Source organism: Thalia democratica, chromosome 5, assembly GCF_965202585.1.
Source record: "Thalia democratica chromosome 5, ktThaDemo2.hap1.1, whole genome shotgun sequence".
Classification (NCBI taxonomy): Eukaryota; Metazoa; Chordata; class Thaliacea; order Salpida; family Salpidae; genus Thalia; species Thalia democratica.
The window spans coordinates 15,217,254-15,239,796 of record NC_139169.1 but is presented as its reverse complement, the minus strand read 5'-3'; the positions used below and the strand labels follow the sequence as shown (position 1 = coordinate 15,239,796).

At 25.9% G+C, this 22,543-nt stretch overlaps 1 protein-coding gene across 1 annotated transcript; it reads right to left on the bottom strand.

Annotated features, from left to right (window-relative positions):
* Positions 1–4,887: 4,887 nt before the first annotated feature.
* Positions 4,888–8,221, bottom strand: LOC145836276 (polyadenylate-binding protein 4-like). Its single transcript, XM_082944095.1, has 8 exons — positions 8,044–8,221; positions 7,643–7,833; positions 7,287–7,412; positions 6,498–6,623; positions 6,208–6,343; positions 5,882–6,069; positions 5,297–5,497; positions 4,888–5,022 (listed from the first exon to the last, which is right to left on the bottom strand). The coding sequence occupies exons 1-8, from the start codon at positions 8,219–8,221 to the stop codon at positions 4,888–4,890; spliced, it is 1,281 nt and encodes a 426-aa protein (XP_082800221.1).
* Positions 8,222–22,543: the final 14,322 nt, after the last annotated feature.

Genomic DNA, 22,543 nt, shown 5'->3' with positions numbered 1-22,543 from the left:
TTTATTTTTAAAAACAACTTCATTTGGTTTTTGTATAAAAAATATCACTGCGGAAAACCAGACAATGAAAACATACATTTGATATGTTTGATGAACCAAAAACAAAGTTTACACATTTCGTCACATTTTATTGAAATTGTAAACATTTTAGCGCTTATTCTGTTTACAGTAGAAAGTTTTATTGCACTAGTAAGACAATTAAATTAATCTGATATATTTCTGTTGTTTTTACGTATTTTTTAAGTTCATACTCATTTTAACTGTCTACTTTAAACAAAATTTGTTGTATTTCAAACCGGATTAATTATTAAAAGATAAAAAATGTAAAAGTTTTCAATCATTTTAAATACCTTTTTTTTAAGACCACCCAATAATTGAACTGTATTTAATTTTATTTAAGGTTGATTGTAGTTTTAAAGTAACAAGTTTATTTTTTATAGCTGTGTAAACTATAAAAGTAGTTTCAATACTAAAGTAAATTAGTATTTTTAAAAAAAGTAAGATATTATTTTTTTGAAAAGTAAATGATTTTACCTAAATGTATTTAAAACTGTTAAAATTATTAGTTATGATCAAGTATTTGTATTTAGATTTTGCTAAATACTTTAAAATAGGCAAAAACCACCAAATTTAAAGTATATATTAGATTGGAGAATTTTTTTACAAACTTTAATTACTAGAAAGTGAATTTTTAGTTTAGTTGTCTCATTTAATACTTTTTAAATAACGTAATGCTTTCAAAATCAGTAAATGAAATTTGTGTTTTGTTTTAATTGCCGACAATAATTTTTTGCCAGTGATTAAAAAAAGTTTAGTGTTGTCTATATTTACTTTTGTATATACTAATATGCATAGAAATCGCTTTAGTTATAACTTTTATTTTAACTTAGTTATTACTATAACTCCAGTAAAAATAATATTAAAATTGGTAAATAAAAATATGTTTTGTATTCATTTATTTGTTAATAGATAAATCACATTCTTAGACATTTAAATTTACTTTTAATTACCTAAATATCTGTTAGAAAATGTTAAGTATTCAACTACCCGGATAATGAATTGAAGGTAATATTCAAGTTTTATTACTTTACACTGTGAGGAAAAAACTATTAAATTGCAAGTCGAGCTAATTTTAAGTTTCAACACAAAACAATATTAAAAGTTTAAAATCATTTTAAATATTTTTTATTATCATACTACCCAATTAAACACTGGGTTTTTATTTATAATGTTTTACTTTATGCATGACTAAGTTTAAATACATTTTTCATAATGTTAAAACAAAAATATAATTTGTCAGAATTTTTTAATAACTTTTTTCTCATAAAGATATAACTGGCTGTATTTTGATAAAATAATAGATATTTTAGCCATCAAATTTACAGATGGTTTTATCTCAAAGACAATTTAATAATAAAAGAAATAAAACCTTTTCCAATTTAGGTGTTAAGTTTCAAACGTTTTATCTTCACAAGACGTTTTTTAATGTACCATTGAAAAACAGTTTACGCTTTTTTCAGTTTACGCATTTTCCGATGAAAAAATAATATTTAAATTATAACAATTCCCTTTTCCTTAATTTTACGTATCAGACAACAGATAATTGTCAGTAAATTTAAAGTTTAAAAACGATAATTTTTGTATTGGTAATTTTTGACTACCTAAGCTAAAGTTGTTTAAGTTTTAACATTTTAAAAAGTATTTACTAAGTATATTGTAAATGAAAACAACTAGTTTTGTTTTAAGAATATGACTAAGATACATTTTTAGATGGTTTTACTAAAACGCATAACTAAATCGCTGTAACTACTTTAATTTTTTAATTTTAAACAATTTATTATTTCATAATTTATACTTTTAAAAGAAAGTAACTATAAAAAATGTTTAGAGGCAATATGTATGTGATTATGAAGTGACCAGATGTGATCGCATTCTACTGAAATCAATTCAATATTTACAACCATTTGTCAAACTCTGGCAAAAAAAAAATTGTTTGTTTATAAGGTAATTTGTTAAATTTTCATAAATATTTTTAAACAACAATATACTGATTAATGCTTAAAAACTCAAAATTGAGTAGAATTGACATAAAATGCAATTCTTCAAGCATTTATAAGGATTAATTATTAATTTAAAAAAAAAAAATTTTATAAGTGTTTTGTTAAAGTTATACTAGCATAGTGTTAGTACAAAACCTTTACAAGAATTTTAGGTTCCTTTTATTCAATAAAAGTAATTTTTTTTTTGTTACATACTTCTACTTAAGTTTGAAATAAGTTTGATCTTTACTTACAAATTCTAACAACGATAAATATAAGCAAGATAAAACAAACTCAGTTTCCAAAACTTATTCTAATTCTTAGTTTTAAAAAACAAACTCTAATTAAGTTACTAGCTCAACTTCTCATTAGAGCTTAAAAGATTACAAATCATTTATGACTAACCTCATATAAACTTATAAAACAATGCACAAAAAGCTTAACGATGTTTAGAAAACAAAGTTAGGAAGGTTTATCTGAAATTGAAAGTATACGTAACTTGTTTTCCTTAAAAAAAACCGTTTGTTTAAAACTAAAATAATGCTTTAAGTTAAAACCGATCGCTTTTAGATTAAACTTTGAAGTTTTTGATGAAACAAAACCAAAGGATTTTTTTTAAAACAAAATACCGAAATTAAACAGACTTATTTGTTAAAATATTTAAACACTTAAAGAATATAATTTTACAGATACGGAATAGGAAATTATATACCAAAAAGCAGAATAATTTGGAGATGCTGCAAGAATTTTGTTTTGAACAAACTTAAAGGTTATTGTGTTCCAGTAAACAAGAGTGTAGGTTTGTAAAAACATTAATACTAATTTACTGTTATTTAACGCAAATGTGCTACTCATAAAAACATTTGAACTCATTATTCTATTTAAATTATGTAATTTTTGAAAATTTTACTGGTAAAAAGCAACACCTACAAAATTTTTAAAAACTTCAATAAAATTAAAGTCTGTTTTTTCCAATATGACATTTGTGTTGAAGTTTTATTGATTTTTTATAACATTTACTCTGTAAATGTGTGAGTTGATTTGTGATAAAATTTTAGCTGAAAAGTAATGCTATTTATATATATAATATTAATTAATTCATTTACAACTTGACTAACTTTAGAAACAAGTCAAGGCTAATAAATACATTTTCGTTATAAAACTTGAAAAAAATAATTTAAACTGCAACAAGTTTACTTTTAAACTTTGAAGTTGATGTACACACTCATCATAATCATCTTAACCACTTAAATCGAAAAATGTCACAATAAAATGAGAAGTTAAGTTGTATTAATATAAACTACCTTCTGTTATTTCACAATTAAAACTAATTTTGGTAAAAACCTTTAAAATGCAAGTTTAAACGACTTTATTGAGAAGGTCTTTGATTAGTTTATTGAAAATTATTATATTAGTTTAACTTAACTTCACAAAGCTTTAAATATTTATTAAGACAAAAAATAATTAAGTTTTTCACAAAAAAAAGGTCTTGTATAAATAAATAAAAAAAATATATATATATAAGAGTTGCAAGTTAAAAGACTCAAATAAAGACTTAATTAAAAATGGGAAATACTCTGCAAGTCTAAAAGAAAACCGAAAAATAACAAAGCATGCCACTTATGTTGCCTAAAATAAAAAATTTTAGGTCAACAAAATTTAAAAAGAGTTATCATTATAATAAAAAAGAAAGGCACAACCCTGTCTCCCCAATCAAAATATGTATTTTAAAAAAACGAAAAAAACTAACCAATAACCAAAAATATTTTTATTTCGAATGGGATGCGGCCTATAAAATGTAAAACCACAGGCAATGAATGATATATTTTAGCCCTCAAAGCCAAATAATGGCCAACAAAATAATAATTTTAAGTTTAGTTTAGATACATTGCAGTTTTAAATGAATAGTAAATAAAATGGTCCGGTAAAAGTTACGATAAATTATCAATTTGAAAATATAAATCTCCATTAGTACACTTTCAATGGCTGTCAAGATCAGCGAATCTAGCGCGCCGATAAGAAGTTGTTAATTTAAACACAAAATGTTTTAAGATTTATAATGAAATTTTAAAATATCAACACAAGGTTCAATCGAAATAAGTCGATCATCAGACCATAAGCATCGGTAGACTGAGACTTGTTCTGTCGTGATTAGGACACATCAGTCAGCCAAAACCGAAAACCTTGCAGTCATCAATCTACAAACGACTTAAAATGCTAACATATGAAGCAACCTGTTGCTAGAATAGAACCGTAACGTCAACGTTGTATGCATTGTTCGATAGACAAGTACAACTGGTACGCTCGTATTGAAAACGATCAACGAAAACATTGGCAAAAGTATACTAATCCTAAGCTTTGAATCAGTTAATCTTTGCGTAGTGAACTACTGTTTGATTATCTCGAGTGTTAAGTTTAAACTAGACTACAAATATATAGGGACAATTTAAAAATAATCAATACTAGAAAGTTGAGAGTGGTAATTAGGGAAAGTTATAGTTAGTAGCAACTCTAGTATTTGATATGTATTTTGTTTAATCAAACATTAGTATTAAGGAAAACTTTAACTTTTTGCATCAAGTATAACTGCTTTTATTGGTCTATATTATTAGTATCATTATTTATGGATATTTGCGAACCTTCAAATTTTCAAAATATAAATTATTAATTCATACAACAATCATATCTTATATAAGGTACAACCTAATAGTTTTCACCACTGGTGTGAACTAAATAAATACTTTTTTAAACTAAAATTTATTCAGCGTGATAAACGCACTAAATGTCAAGGGGAAGCATCTTCTACGCGTTGAAACCGCGGAGTTGCTGCCCACTTGAACTGGACGTCTCACAAATAGTAGTGTTGGTCCATTTGTCTGCCAGGAAGTCCCTGCTGATGCCGGTTCATCGCGTTGTTCCCGGGATACACTGGGTGCACCTGGTTAATTGGTGGTTGGGCTGGGTTCAGCCCATGGTTCAGGTTCTGGTTGCAAAAATACATTGTTTATAATATTTTGACATAATATCAGGTCAACAACTTTTCTTATCGCATTTTGAAATTTGTATTTTTGTTGAAAAACAATACCCGTTTTGCAAAAAAAATACCTTATAGTTAAAAAAAATGCAGTTAATAAGTATAACAGGAGCTGATTTATTTTAAAATAGTATATTGTTTTAGATATAATGTTTTATGTCAGTATATAACTTTATATTCTGACAACCACATGATTAAAAATCTATTAAACAACCCGACTCACCATGTTACCCATTGTTTGGGCCAATTGTTCTGCCTCCAATTGCACTGCAGCCCTGCTTTGCTCTACCTCCTCTCTCGTCTTGTACGCTTCGACTTTGATGCTCATTGCACTGTTGTTAATTGCTGTTAGGGCAGCTTTAGCATCGTCAGCAAAGGCATAGTGGACAAAGGCAAAACTTGCTTTTTCATTTCTGAACACAACCTTTAAGGATAAAACGAGTTTTATTAATCAAAGTTTTGAAACTACTGCTTACAAAATTAGAAAGACCTTTGGTTGAAACAATAAACTAATAGAAAAACTTTTATTAACTGTTAAAGTTCAGAGCACAAAAAGTATTAATTTAATCAATAAATCATTTTAATTACAAGTAAATGTTCAAGTTACTTATTGATTTCTATCAAAATCTTTATTGAGTGTTACAGAAAAAAATTCACTTACTTTCTAATGAGTCTATTTCATAAACTTAAGGCAAACAGTTAAAATTTGTTATTAGGTTTATAATCAAAACTACTTTGGCATAACATAAAATACAATAAGAATTGTTATTTTAGTTTACGAGTAATTTAACGAGCTGATTGAACAAACCTTAATATCATTGAGGGCCCCATGGGCTTCGAAGATTGGTCGCAGATGGTACTCTCTCATCCACGCCGCAAGATTCTTCACGAACAGCGTGCAGTGCTTTGCGTTGACCTTCCTCTGCTCGTTCTGCTTCGTCAGCTCAACTTTGCGCTCAGTCTTTTTCTTAGCGCGTCCAACGTACAACTTATTTTCTGTTGATTAAACTCAAATGTAATGGGTACATTTAAAAAAGTAAAAGTACCAAAAGTATGCTTTGGTTTTACGAAGTTTGTATAAAAATATGAAACTATTTATTTAAACATTACATTAAGTAAAATATTTAACAAAACCTCCAACAAAACTGTTGTTGAGACTTCTCACTGCATTAAGTGCTGCTTGGTGGCTAGTAAAATCCACGAATCCGAATCCTCTGCTGTTGCCTGCATTGTCCTTCATTATCTTAACACTTGTCACTTCTCCGTGTACCTAAAATCAGGAGTTGTGTTGTGAACTAACATCACTTTGAAGCAGTATATAGTTACGCGCAAGTTTAAAACAAAGTACCTTAAAAATATCAAAAGACTTGCTATAAGTACTAAAAAGATCTTAGTATGAAAATAGGATAATAAAAATTATTTACTTCGAACTTTTCTTTCAACTGCTCTTCAGTGAGAGAAGTGCCAAAGTTTTTGACAAAGCAGTTGGTGAAGGTTTCGTCACTGTTATTTGCTCGCCTCTTCCTAGGTTTGTATTGGCAAACGACAACCTACAAAAGTGTATAAAACTTGTTTTAGATAAGCCACATGAATAAAACAAAAAGTAAACTTTTATATAATGATCAATTAATGTCACTTTCTTTGAAGCAACTTAGTACTATGTTAATTCAAGGATATAATAAGATATACTGTGTAACAGCATAAAAAACTAACGCCGAAGTAGAAAAAAGATTGAAATAAAAGTATACGCAAAACTCTTATTTTATATTTGTGTTTTTAGCTTTATGTAATACTAATCAGTTTAAAAAGCCTTATTGCAATCAAATATAATACCTGGCATATATTTTGACTTAAACAAATAATTTTGTTCAAGCAAAATAAGTAATTACGCTATTTTTAATCCTTAAAAAAATAGAAAATTATCTTATTTTTAAGATCAATTAGTCATTTAGGATTTTAGAGTTGTGCTAAAAAAGAGATAACCGAAAAGCAGCACATATACTTGAAACCATAATAATTTTGAAACAAAACTTACTTACTGTTTAAAAACTGATTAAATAAAATTATAAACCAGAAAACAAGTACAAAAATTGTAGTCTCAGACATACTTTATCAAAAATGAAGTTGAGTATTAGAATATAATATCAAACTTGCTAAAGTTCGCAGATAAACCGTTATTTAAATGTAATATAATAACTTCATATAAAACAAACCTTTTTTCCATCGAGTTCAGTCTCGTTCAATCTCTCGATGGCGTTAGAAGCAGCTTCTTCCTTTTCGAATTGGACGTAGCCGTGTTTTTGAGATGGTGTACCGTCCGGGTAATGACCTTGCATGATCTGTTTGTGGTAATAAAGTTTTATTTTATATTAAACACTTACCTTAGCAAAACTGATATCAATAAAAGTTATAAATGTGTTGAGCTTCCGTGGTACTATAATATTTGTTTTGTTCAAAAGCCCAAGTTGAAAGTTTAATTCATTTCACTAAGATAATAAAAAACACTGCTGAAAATACTACGTAATTTATTACTTAAAATTAGTTGTTAATAAAATTAAAGCAAACCTACCTTACAAGATAGCACAGCGCCATAAGCCTCGAAGGTTTCCTTGAGCTTGCCCTCATCGTAATTGTTCGGAAAGTTCTTCACAAACACATTGCAATTGTGCATACCTGATGTAAGAGTGTGGGAGCTCCACATCACTCTGATCTTCTGATCTTTCATCATGCTACCATTAAACTTCTTAATGGCTGCTTCAGCTTTAATATAACGATGTTTTATAGAAGCTTCTTAAAAATTTTCAAAAAATTTACAAAATTTACATAAATTAAAATTTTAACAACAAATATAAACATATGAATTAACAACTTAAAAAACGTATGATTCCTTAAGAAAATTTTTTATCATTTTAAAAATTTAGTAATCTTATACAAATGCAAACATCATTATATACAATACATCAATCTTACCATCAGCTTCTTGGCAGTAGTTCAAGTAGGCGTGTCCGAGCGACACGTTGCTTGAGATGTCCCTACATAATTTGATGTTGTGAGCATTGGTAAAAGTTTTACTCAGGTCACCCTCCTGCACATCTAGGTGAAGGCCTCCAACCCACAAACTGTGATTCGAATTATCAGTACTTTCCATATTTTTTTTATGCTTTTTAAAATTTATTTTCCAGCCGGTTTTATTAATATCATATATCTACTATTAATTATACATCAGTAAGTAAGCTAAGATTTGTCTCTATTAATAAAAAAAGCAAACCTAAGTAAAATAATTTACTCTGATTTACATCAAGCTAGCCTGAGTTCCTAAGCTTTTATATTAGTATAATTCAAATACATAATTTTATTATAGTTGGTGTAAATCAAGATTAAATACCTAAAAGTGGTAGTTTAATAACTACAAAAGAAAAATCAAACTACCTAATTCAGTCGGAGTTTTCAAAAATAACCTTACCTTAGATATTTTGTATTCTATACAAGTTTATATATTATAATAATATTGACAAACATACAATGTAGTCTATATGACAAACTAGCCTGTATAGCCTGACTGTTTAGAATTTAGATATATACATTTAACTATATAGTATTCTATTTAAACTTATACATTATACATTTATTCACTACAAATATAATGTGGAACAAATTTTTGCTTTCAATTTTTTCTAAAATTCTGCCACTTAAAATAATTCTATTTATTGTAACTTACAAAGTTAAATGTTATTTATATTTTATGAATCAACATGAGGTAAATAAATTGAAAAACATTTCACAAAACATTTTTATGTAAACTTTTAAAATACATAGTAATATAACATTATTTTTTAACAATCTACATTGTTGACATTTATATGATCCAAATACTGTCCTAGGTGAAAGAAACTTTTCTGGGATTATTTTAGAAATAAACTATCCTTAGACAGCCTGAGATTTAAAAAAAAACACAAAAGGTTCTGAAAGTATGGCAACCCTTAATGTGTACCAAGTTTTTATTTAAAACCATGTTAAAATTCAAAGCATAAATAAAATAACTTTATTTATAATAATAATCAGTAAAAAAATTGTTTTTATATATTTATTTTATATATATATCATAAAAGAATTATTAAAAATTTATGTTCACTAAATTTTGATACAGTTAAAGATACTACTAGAGTATCTTTTGGATAAATTTTTTTTAAAGTTCATGTTAAACAACATTTTTAATTAGGAGTTAAATTTGAACAGTAGTTAAATTTTGGTCTGTGAAACTTACTTTAACATATTTAATAAACTGTATATTCATATCTAAAAATATAAACACTTTTTTTTTACTCCTAAACTTCAGGCTATTTCTATAAATAGTTAAAACTTTCTTAGAGATAGTCACACAAATATTAAATTGTTAAAAACTCCCATTAGTCTTTTCTTTCATTTAATATAAAATACCTGATTTTTGAATTTATCCTTAATTTTTAAATTCCAGGTTACTTGGCCACCCTGTGTAGAAAAAATCATAACAGCAAGTTCAGCATAAATTTAAAATATGGTTGCCTCTGTAAGCTTCAAAACTTTCTTAAAAAACTAATAAAAACTAAACTTTGTAACCTAGAAAAAAGTCTGAGTTGTCCTAATTTTTAAATTCCCAAAAAACATATTTCTCTTTCTACATACTTTTACCTATAAACTATTAATGTTGAAAATAGCAAAAAGTATTTAAATTCTGCTTAGTTTATACTTGTTGAGAAATAGCTAGTGGGATTTAAAATAAATTGTTATCAAGCATTTTAATAAAGTTGGATAAATAAAACAAAATAAATATTAATAAAGTATTGTTCCTAGTTTATTTATACAATACTTCTTAGTATATGTAAAAAATAAAGTATATAAAACATAAAGTTACTATAACTTTAAGAGGCAGCAGTTGGTTATAAAGTTTAAAATTTTTCACAAAAACAGTTTGTACTAGTATAAACAATTTTTCATCTAACCAGGGCTAAAAAGAAACTTGTTTTTTTTTCAATTAAAACTTTTAAAATAAAAAAAATTTTGAACAATTTTCGCCTGTTAAACTTATAGTATCCATACATAAATGAACTGTATTAGAAAAGTTCGTACATTCTTTAACATTTCAAATGAGATTAAATAATAAAATTAAAATTGTAGAGACTTCTAAAATACTTAAACATATTTCAATTTACTAGGTTTCCACTCATTTTCTAAAAAACTTTTCCAGGTTTTTGAAATATTTTTCAGGTTTTTAAAAGTACAAATTTCTGGGTCTATTTTAAATTTAAAGTTAAGTTTAAGGTGACAACTGTTTTAAACAGTATAAAAAAGTTAAAAAGATACAGTAAAACTACCTTAAATTGTGTTTTAAATAAAAGTATTTTTGATGTTGACAAAAATATTTTATCAATATGATAGATTTAAAATTTCAAGTCTAAATTTTACTACTGAACATGTTAAGATTGTTAAAGATTTCAGAAATTTTCCAGGTTGTTTTAGTGATTTTTGTTCAAAAATCCTAAATTTTCTAGGTTTTTCTTAATTTGTCAAATTCCAGATTAGTCAAATATAAGTTAAATTCAAAAAAAAATAGTTTTAAGCCAATTTTTTTTTATAATTTTGTACTATTTTTATTAAATTATCATTACATATTTAATAAAGGTGTATACATATTAAATAAAGGTACATTAAATTACATACTTAATTTATACTAATGTCAGGGTTTCCAAATGTTGTTGGCAAGTTTTCTCCAGGTTTTTTTAATTTTCCACCTAATTTATAAATACATTTTTGGGTCTGTTTTAATTTAACAGTAAATATTGGGTAAAAAGCTTTGCTAAATAGTATAAAAAATTTAAAAAGACACTGTAAACCTACTTTATACGTGTTTTTTAATAAAAAACATTTTTGAGACTGACAAAATATTTTTATCTGTATGGTAGACTTTTTGTATGAAATCAAAACTTTTCTATTAAAACTATAAATATTGTTTTAAACTTTAGGTTGTCTAGGTTTATCCAGTTTGTTTTTTTCAAAATTTTTCTAATTCCAGGTTTTTCCAGGTTTTCAAGTTTTTTTTTCAACCCTGTAAGGTGCAATTTCAGTACAAACTAAACAAAACATTTTTAAGAATTAAATAGAATTTAAATAATTCAAATCTTGTAATTTACTTATTTTTATCTTATGAAAAAATCATTAAAACCTATTTGAAAAAAAGACTTCAACTTCTAAACTATTCCATGTATGAACACTAATCCTATTTTTGTTATCATTAAATGTACATCAATTATAACCAGTTTTTAAAAAGACATTAATTACTTTTTATTTTAGTTTACAAACAACTGAAGTAAAAATAATTCAAACTTATGAAAAAAAATTAAGAGCCAATAAAATTTAAAACATTTAAAAAGTTCATGAAAACTTTTTTTTTTATTCAAAATAATATTTTAAAATTTTATCGTTTAATGAGTGTAATATTTATTCTAACCTTTACTAATATTTAGTATCATGTTAAGACTTAAAAAATAAAATTTGGTACTTAAAACTATAAAAAAATTAGTTTAAATTTAATTTATTAAAATAAATTCTTTGAGGTTTAATTTTCTTAATTTTTTTTTTGTTACGTACAACACCACTATCTAAAATTAAACTATTTAAATATTCATTTATATATAAAATATACGTGATAAATTAATAATGTAATAATAAGTATGTGGAAATTTGACTTAATGAAAATGTTTATTTTAAAATACTTTTAAAATTTTAATGTAGAAAATACAAATCATTAATTCTTGTAACCATTTAAATAACCAATCCAGTAAATTATTATTTAAATAACTGAGTAAATCAGTATTACTAGACTCATGAATAATAAATGTAACATTAAGTTTTCTAATTGTTTAAAATTTATAATAAGATGCAGATAAAAAAAAACTCTGCTAAACTCATGAACTATTTTGGCTTAAAATAAACTCTGGCTAAAAGACATTTTTGAACTAGTATATAAGGGTCCTATTGTAATACCTAGGTGTTTACCCTATATTTGCTGAGTCAGCAAATTTTTATAGGTTATTGAAATATTTTATTTATTTATATTTTTACTTCTAACCCTACTTAGCCAAACATATTAGATATTAAAAATAAAACATTTTAATAGCTAAAAAAATTAAAATTTTGTGTAACAGATTTTATATTTGCTGACTCAGCAAAAATTGAGGGAATCACCTTCGTTTCAAAAAGTACTCTAAAAGTTCATAAAAGTTCTAAAAGTTTATAAAATTCGGTAATTAGGTAATTAATAAAATTAATACCTATTTGTAGTGTAGATAAGCTAAACCATATTTTAAACAAATTTTATGCTCGATACTTTAATAAACTACCTTATTATTAATTTATCAGTCTTTTACACGGTTGTTACTTTAAAAAAAATTTCTGAATTATATATAAAGTTTAATAAAAGTTAATATAGCTAAAAACTTTTTGTTAATCAAGCTTAAATACATAACTAAAATATCAATATTATAAAAAAGCACATTATGTTAATACACAAAAAACGACAATTAGTAAACTACACGACAGTCATAAAACAATTCTTAGTGTATTTTATGTTAGGTAAAAAAATTTTGATTATAAACTCAATAACAAATTTAAACTGTTTACTTTAAGTTTACAAAATAAACACATTATATAGTAAGTGAAGTGTTTTTTGTAGCATCCCAGAAAGATGTTAACGCAAATCAACAAAAACCCGGACATTTACTTGTAATTAAAATGATTTAATAAATAAGTTTATACTTTTTATGCTCTAAATATAAACCATTTATAAATAATTATTCTATCAATTGATTGTTTAGGGAGTATTTTTAAACTTGGTTTAAGCATACTCGTTTTATGCTTAAAGGTAATGTACGGAAATTAAAAAGCAAGTTTTGCCTTTGTCCACTATGCCTTTGCTGACGCTGCTAAAACTGCCCTTACAGCAATTAACAACAGTGCAATGAGCATCAAAGTCGAAGCGTACAAAACGAGAGAGGAGGTAGAGCGAAGCAGGGCTGCAGTGCAATTGGAAGCAGATCAATTGGCACAAACAATGGATCACATGGTGAGTCGGATTGTTGAATCAATGTATAATAACAGAATTTTTATTTGCTTTCAGAATTTGAACGAATGCCAGCAAAACTACTCAGTTCATCCTCCAGGGCTACCAGAGGGTTACAAGGTATATCTCCAACACGGAGTTTACTCTCAATGAGGCGTATCCCGGGAACAACGCGAACAAGATTATGTCAAAATATTATAAACAATGTTTTGTTTTAAACCAGAACCTGAACCCAGCTCAACCACCAATTCACCGGACGCACCCAGTGTATCCCGGGAACAACGCGATGAACCAGCATCAACAGGGACTTCCTGGCAGACAAATGGACCAACACTACTATTAGTGAGACGTTCAGTTCAAGCGGGCAGCAACTCCGCGGTTTCAACGCATAGAAGATGCTGCACTTTGACATTTAGTGCGTTTAATCGCTGAATAATTTTTAGAACAAAAAAGTATTTGTTTACTCCATATCCTTAGTGGAAAGAATTAGTTTGTATTTTTTTATAAACATAACAGAAACAACTCTAGCAGATATTTGTTGTATTAATTGATAAGTTATATTTTAAACATTATAAGGTTGACCAATGTCATTCATAAAAGCAATTATGTTTAATGCAAAAAGTGAAAATTTAACACTAATTTTCACAATTGATTAAGCATAATACATATAAAACACCAGAACTGGTACTCATTACAACTTTCGTTATAACAACCACTCCAATTCTTAATATTATTGGTTATTATTTTAAATTATCCATCTAATTTTATAGTCTAGTTTAGATTATACACTAGGTGTAATCTAGCGTTAGTTCAATAAGCAATAATTTAATGATTCTAGGCTTAGGCTCAATAGCCGATGTTTTCGTTTGTATTCAATACGAGCATACCAGCTGTCTTGTTTAGCGAATAATATGTTATAATGGTATGTCTTTGTAAACTGATGAACGCAAGTTTTTATGTTGCAACTGACTGATGACTCCTATTAAGGACGACACCAGTTACAGTCTACCGAATACTTGTGGTCTGATGATCGACTTGGTATTATCAAACCTTATGTTATCTTTTTAAAACTAAATCTTAATCCTAAAAAACCTTGTGTTAAAATTAACAAATTTTGGTTAGTGTCCCAGTTTTGCAGATCTTGAATAGGTTTGACGGGCATTTAAAGTGTTCTAATATAACATTACACTTAAAGTTTGTAATATCAGTAACTTTTACTTATGACTTTTTAAAAGTTTAATTAAAACCCCCATTGTATATAGTATCAGCTACAAAACGTTTACTTTCTTGGCCACATTTTAGATTTAAGAGCCAAATTATATCATTCGTAGACTTCAGTTTTACCTTTTATGTGCCTGCAGGCCAAACTTTTACCTCTTTCGGCAGAAACTCGCAGACCCCTGGTCTATATGAAATATTTTTCGCTATAAATGGATTTAAAAAAAAGGATTATAAGATAAAGTACTTAGTCAAAGTGTTCTGAAGTTGTATAAATTTATTCTGAGTGCATTAGAGTTAATAGAAATGGTTTAGACCAGGGTTTCCTAAACTCAATTTAAAAATCGTATCATTAACAGAAATTTACAAAATATTCGTCCTGTTGATACAAAATTATCATTACTTGTCGGTGCCCCTCATATCTAAAACTGTCCTTATGTGGGAAACTTTTTGAAATGGGAAACCGCCAATTTTTTATAAATCCTTGTATAGACTCTTGTCGTTATTTTCTCGTTATTATGTAATAGAACATTATATGTGCCTTTTTTTTTCATCTACCAAAGAACGTTGTTGAGAACTCATAATTGTTGCATACCATGGTTACTCAGAAACACCGGTTTTATTAGTGTACCATGAAAGCTTTTATATATTTTAACATGATGACCATCAAGCTATTAAAAGCTTAGTAGATGTAGTTCAAAAATCACAGCTTATCTAATTTTTGAGTGACCATGTTAAAAAAAAGAACGCAATAATGAAGACTACTAGGATTTAACAAAGTTTCTAAAGTACAACGAAAAACTTGTATATATTAAAGCTTGTTAATTTGACTAAACGGTTTAACTAGGTGTAGCTTTAATAAATAAAATTTTAGTTTATGAATAAACATTGAATAATACTAACCCTCTAAAAAGGATTAAGTAATGAAGACTTTAAAAGTACTATGAAAAAAATATATGATTTTTACACTACCTTTGCGCCATTATGGCCGTTATAATTTGAGCTTTTTTGCACGGTTTTAAAGTTTTACCACTCCAATTTAAGGTTATTAAATAACGGTATTTAAACCATTGGATAAAAGATACTAAAACTATGGCAACTCTGTTTGATTTAAAATATTTTTTAAGTCAGCAAAGCACTGTTCTTCATTGAAGTTAAGTAGAATTTATAATTATCGAGAATCAAGTTTACTAATTGTCGGTGTTGACTTAAGCGTATTATATTTTACTCTTTTATTTTATTTAAAAGTTGGTACCTAAATTTATTTTAGATACTTAGAGAAAATGTCAAAAAAAACTTTTTTTTCTATTCTGCTACAAACGGTTATGTTTATATTTTATTTAAAATAATTTAAAGTTGGTTTTGTTTGTTTGGTGGTTGAGTTATTATTTAAAACTACAAAGATTTAATAAATATTCCAGTAATTCGAAAATACTTTTTCTACGAAAAAAAAAATTAAAACATAAGTTTAGAAGATTCTTAGTTTAGGCAAATACTGCAATTTTTCTTGTTTTTCAAGTTGGCATCGAGTTTTCTGTTCAAATATACATATTTTTTTTAATTAAAAAAAAATAAATATTATGTACAACATTTACAGTTTTGTCTTAAGTGTTTTTATTTTAACTTTAGTCTTATTTAACGAGCTTAACTTACACTATATTTTCGATAGCAAGTAATAAATACAGCTTTTAGCTATATTGTTTACTACTAAAATACTTTAAAAAGATCTTACTTTGATTTTTTTAAACTCTACATATCTTTACACGAATGGAAACAAATTTCAGAATAACTTTAATCAAGATTTAAAAAACTTTATAAAAAACATAATGTAACATAAAAGTAAATTTTTAAATCCATTTTTAGAAAGTAAAAATTAAAACTAATAAAAGTAAAGTCTTTAAATATAATTAATGTCTGACAAAAATATGTTTGTCTAGGTTCTTTGAATAAAATTCAAAACATTCATTTTATTAAAAAAATATATAAGTTATAACATAAGAAAAAGAAAGTTTAATCTTAATTTAATTAAATAATAAACATAGGGATCTGAATTCAGAACAAAAACATGTAACGTAAATAATTTGTTTCTATAAGCAAAACTTTTATGAAAGTATACGAAATTTTTTCATTGAGCTGTTTGTAAAAACCATATTTATCTTAAAAAGCATAGTTGTCATAGTATCTTATTGAAATCACAATAAACAATACCTTGGCATTGGTACACTTGTAGTATTAGGCAATTTGTTTAAGTTAAGAAAACTAGTTAGTTAGAGATTGGAAAAACTGTTGACATTTAAATTAGCTTATATTGAGTTAGTTTTAAAATAAATTTACTAGTTTTAAGTATTTCAAAAACACACAATCTTGGTTTTATAATATATTATTTTAGATAGTTGTTAATAGTTTAATCTAATTAATTAAATAAAAAAAATATTTAGTTATCAAAAACTAAATTATTTAATAAAAATTGTTAATAAATAGCTGCTTTTAAATTGAGAAAAAGATGAAAGTAGACTAAATAATAATTATTTCTATATTAGATTTTATTTAGTAGTTCATTCATAGGTTTCATAAATACAAATAGCTTATAAAGCATAGATAATAAACATTGTAATAACTTTAATGTTATTCCATTAAGTCATTGCTTACCATGTATAATAAATTCAAAATAGTCAGCATACATCTATCCGTATTAAATCTGTAGATTTATCAGTAAAAATTAATCAATTAAAATAACCACACACGAAACAGTAAACTTAACTGCTGCTCAGCTACGCACTTTGAACATAGCGCAAAACAGCGTACCCAATCGGCAGTGCTTTCCGAAGAAATTTAATATTTGTTTACTAATATTTAGGTCGTAGTACATATTAAATTTCTTTAATAATGATTTTTTATACGGTTTTAACTTATATGTTTCAATCACAAGGTATGCAAATTTGTATTAAACTTTTTAGATTTTTAGATTAAATAAATTTTGTAAAACTGTTTAAATACTTCTATTCTAGTTGTAAGGTATACTAGTTTAAATTGTACTGGTTGTAATTCTCGCTATATAAGTAAGTTGTATTATATTTGGTTTTAAGCATTGGACTTGACTTACAATTTTATAGTTAATTTCTTTTAGACCTTATACTACTTGTAGCGTTTTCCTATGTGTCTGAAACGTTCTTAGCAGGGACGTTGCTAGTTCAAAAAAGTTACGACTCTGCAAAAGTTAAAACATCTGAAATAACGCGTGATAACGTCCTAGCGAGAACACAGCAATTTAAACTACCTCTAATGTTTTTGAATTTAATCTGAAAATATACAGTTATGTTAACACTTCAATAATGGAGTGTTGAAGTATGGGTGATAACTGTGTGCAAGGCAATTTATTTTGCTACACACCCCCTATGACTCTTTATGTCATGCCACTTGTGTAAACCCAGAAAACATTCTTTAAAAGTAAGTATAAAAAAATCACAATTTAACTCAATAACATTTAAATTGCAACAACAAGTTATGCAAATTTTTGCCACATAAAATTGTATGATTTTGATTTTTGAAGCTACAGCTTCCATTGAATCAATTTTACAATGCACCTTTTTGAAAAATTAATGATTTAATGTGCTAAAAAGTACAATTTGTTTGTATTTATTTCGTTTAATTTTTATGATACTAAAAATGCTAAAGAGTACATATATGTCTAAATTTTCTCTCAGGAGTGCATAACTAAGTATATATGAATAAAAAAGCTAAGAAAGCAGAGTCTTTTCAAGCTGAAATAAAAGCAAGTTTTATTTGCACATAAGTATACGTTTCTGTATATTTGCAGCAATGTATTAAGCTACGTCTCTGCTTCACACATATAACTGAAAATAGTATAAATTTCCAGCTTATTCAAAAAATGTTTTTTTTATTTTTCAACTTCAAAAACTTTTATTTTTGCCTTTATTGTTAAATTCCAGGTCTTTTTGCAACCCTGATTAGTTTATAATTTTATATTTATTTATATATATAAATAAAATGTGCTCTCAATTTCTAAAATTTCAAAAAATTTTAAAAATGAATAAAGTAAATGAGCAAATTTGAGTATCTCAACTAAAAAAGCTTAAAAAATTGTCTATTAACGCAAGGCAGGATGGTTCGAGGCGTTACTGCGCCGACTGCTGAGCGCGGTGTGCAATAAGGTCGTGGGTTCGAATCCCGCCAGTACCGTGTTTACTAGATGGGCATAAACTAAGATAGTCGTAATGTTGAAGAGAACCATCTCGTAAGCTGTCTCACCTCTGACAACCTACAAACTGGGTCTCAATTCAAATCTCAGAGATTGATAAATTCGGGCTACGAAAGACTGACATGCCGTTCTTTTTTAACATAATAACATTCAAAGTTAAAGAATTTGTATTATATAAAATGTTGTCAAGTTTTATTTTTAATCTCTTCAAAGTTTTCAAAATTTCTTCTGAAAAGCATTAAAATCGATTGTAAATTAATTTTGGAGGTGACAAAAAGAGCACAGTCAATAGCAATTGGTAATAACCCTGTTTGTAGGCTGCGATTTAAAAAATTAACAGCCGTTGTGTATGCGTTAAAAAAAGAAGGTTGTTTAAATAAGAGGAGTGAATTCATATCGTCTTGTCGACATATGAACAAGCTTCTCTTAAAATACAATAAATTTTTAAGTATTTCATGGTCACTTAACTGTGGCTTATTTGAATTTTATTTGTTCGATTAGTTAGATGGAAGACTAATTTTTGTACCGAATTTTTCTTATGTGCAATATTCAATTTTCATGTCATACTGTTTTCGTTATTTTGTAGAATTTTGCATCTCTGTTTACCAATTTTTTTTTTAGTTTTAAATTGAACTAGCTGATGATAAAAGCATTTAGCTTTATGAAACACATGTACTAGTATTTTTAAAATTGTATTTTTCTAATAAACTATTTAAAAGCCTTTTAAGTGGGCTATGTAAAAAGTGTTCAAGTTTGAATAATCACACTTATATATATATATATATATATATATATATATATTTATTTATTTATTTTTATACATACATACACAAAGAAAAAAAGTGTAAAGTTAATATTGTTTTGCTTGCAGAACACTAACTTAAACAATTTATACAAGTATGTATTTAAATTCAATAAACCATTTAGTACATGAAAATTTTTTAAAAAAATAATAATTTTTAGTTTATGACTAAAATAGTTTGATAGCAATATAGTAACGATAGTCAAGTAGTACACGTACAACTTAAAACAGTAATTACTTGAATTATGTAATTTTCGTGCATTTAACAAAAAATGTTTAAATCATGCAGTAAACCTATAATAAGGAACACAATCATTTTAAAAACTTCGATATATGGTAGCTTAAATTTGTCTTTTTTTGGTAAATATTGTGCAAATTTTGACATACACTTAGAAAAATAAGAAGTGATTTTAACAGGGTTAAAACTTATAAGTATTTTATGTTTTCAAAAGTTTAATTTGAAAAGTAAAACCAAAATTTAAAGTCATTACTTTATATGCTTCTAAAGCTAAATTAATTTAATTTTCTCAGTTTTTGCGTAAAATATATATACAATTATGAATATTTTAATCAGCAAAATAACATGAAACTACCTAAGCATATAAATAATTACCAACTACTTTCCAAAATGAAAATAACTATCACTTAGTTTCAAAATGAAATTAATTATCACTTTTTTACAAGCATGTAAATAATTACCAACTACTTTCGAAAATAAAATTAATTACCACTTATTTTAAAATGAAAATAATTATCACTTATTTTCAAGCATGTAATTAACTACCACTTATTTTAAAGCATGTAAATAGTTACCACTTATTTTCAAGCATGTAAATAATTATCACTTATTTTCAAGCATGTAAATAACTACCAGATACTTCCTAAAATTAAACAATTTTCTTTTTAATAAATCACATAATCGCAGGACCAGAAGACTACAATGATATCTATTTTAGGTAATAGTTAACTATTTTAACTACATTTTAAACATATTCTAAAACTATTTACCGTTAAAACTACTTACCGTTACGTAAAACCAACTGATGTTTAAACAGCAAAAATTTCTAGAAAATTAAGTAAGTTTGAATAATTTTTTTTTTCCAAGCTAAAACGTCAAATTAAAAATCCTTATTACGAATTTTTAACAGTTTTGTGAAAAATTGGAAAAATAATTGAAAAGTTGAATTTTTTTTTTTATCATTTCAATTCTGACTAAACAAAAAAGTACCTTTTAAATCTTTATAACTATTTGTTAATCTTAAACAGTATGTATGAAAATGTTCTCAACTATGCTCGGATAACTTTAAACATTTTTTAAATCGTTACAATATGCTGATTTTAGTGTTTATGTAATTTGTTATGTTTTTATGAAACTGTGAAAGTTTTGTTTATAACTGTAACTCATCAGAAAATATTTTTTACAATTTTTATATACAATAAGTCCTACACAACCCTAAAGACATAAAAATTTTAACGTAAACAAATTGTAAATTTTTTGGACTTAATAATATTTAAGTAACTAATAATTAATAACAAACTAAGAATTTTTACATTAAAAAGACTAATATCTGAAATCCTACCATCTTATATCAATTTTTTTCATCAGATTTTATTTGCTACCAAAAAATTTCACCTCTGCGTTTCCAAAGTGGTTTTGGTAAGTAGTCGCAAGATTTCTGTTCATTCTGTAATCACTTTTACGTCATAATCGTTTTGCGTGAGATCATTACTATCTTTTATTATCAAAATCAATTTGTTTCTCTGTATCGGGACTACCTGATCTTCAACGTTCAAAATTTCATCCGCATTTTCAACATTTTTCTTCAATTTTTTATCAGATTGTTAAGCATTAATTGTCAGATTCCAAGTTTTTCTAGGATTCAAGTTTTTTGGCAACACTGATTGTTCACACTTATAGGTATACAACTAATATAAATGATATTTCAAATTGTATTTGCTGCAAGACTTAAAGTTTAAAATAAATTATAAGTCAAACCAACACTGTGATTGAACAAAACATACAGCATAAATTTAATTTGCAACTCTTTAAAGCAAAAACGATGGCCTAAGTGACCAAAAACTAGTTTGATATTTGAGTATACAAAAACTGAAAAACTGACTAAATTGGCCTGAGATTTGAAGTCTTCAAATAGTCATAGTTTGAATTGCGACAATTTTTTACTTTATGAAATTCAAATTATTTTGATTAACAATGTGCAAACTTAAGAAACTTACAATCTCTTAATTTATTTTGTATTAAATAAGTATTTCCAAAGAACAGCAATTGTGTATATTAGTATGCAACGCATAAAAATTAACTTAATTTGCCAAAAAATATTGTTTGAAAAATTAAAAAGTATACCTAACAAAACTATTTTTATTTATGTCATATATATTTTTTTAAATGTGTCTGTACACAATTAGATATTACATGTAGAAACAATAATGCTAGAAAGTTATGCATAAACGAACTTGACTAATTGTTTAAGTTAAAATTATTAAGAAAACTAAATTAACAATAAAACTTATTACGCCACAATGAACACAAATAAAATCATTTTTATTTCTTTTTTAAATTCTATTTTTAACTAAATAAAGCCTAAGTAAGCTGTAGTAAATTTTTTTTTATGTCTAACACAAAATTTTAAAAATGTTATCAGAAAAACTGTTATTAGTATTTTGTTGAAGTTCAGGGTTGCAAAAGATTTTATGAAAATATTTGAAAAGTTTTCTGAATTTCTTCCAGATTTAAAAAATAACACGTTTTGGTTTATTTTTAGAACAAAATTAAACTTGGCGGATAAACAAAACTAACTTAAATAGTATAAAAACATTGATAACATACTGTTTAAAATTCTATTTTGTGTTTTTATTTAATAATAATTTTAATACCAATTTTTTTTTATCTATATGATACATTTTGTAGCTACTTTAAAGTTTAATACTTCACATATAACTAAATTGGTAAAAATTTCCTTGTTTTTCAAAATATTTTTCTTTAATTATTCAACTTCAAAGACTTTTTTTTTTTGCCTATATTGTTTAATTCTAGGTGTTTTTGCAACCCTGATTAGTTTATAATTTTCAATAAATATACAAATAAATGTGCGCTCACCTTATAAAGTTTAAAATTTAC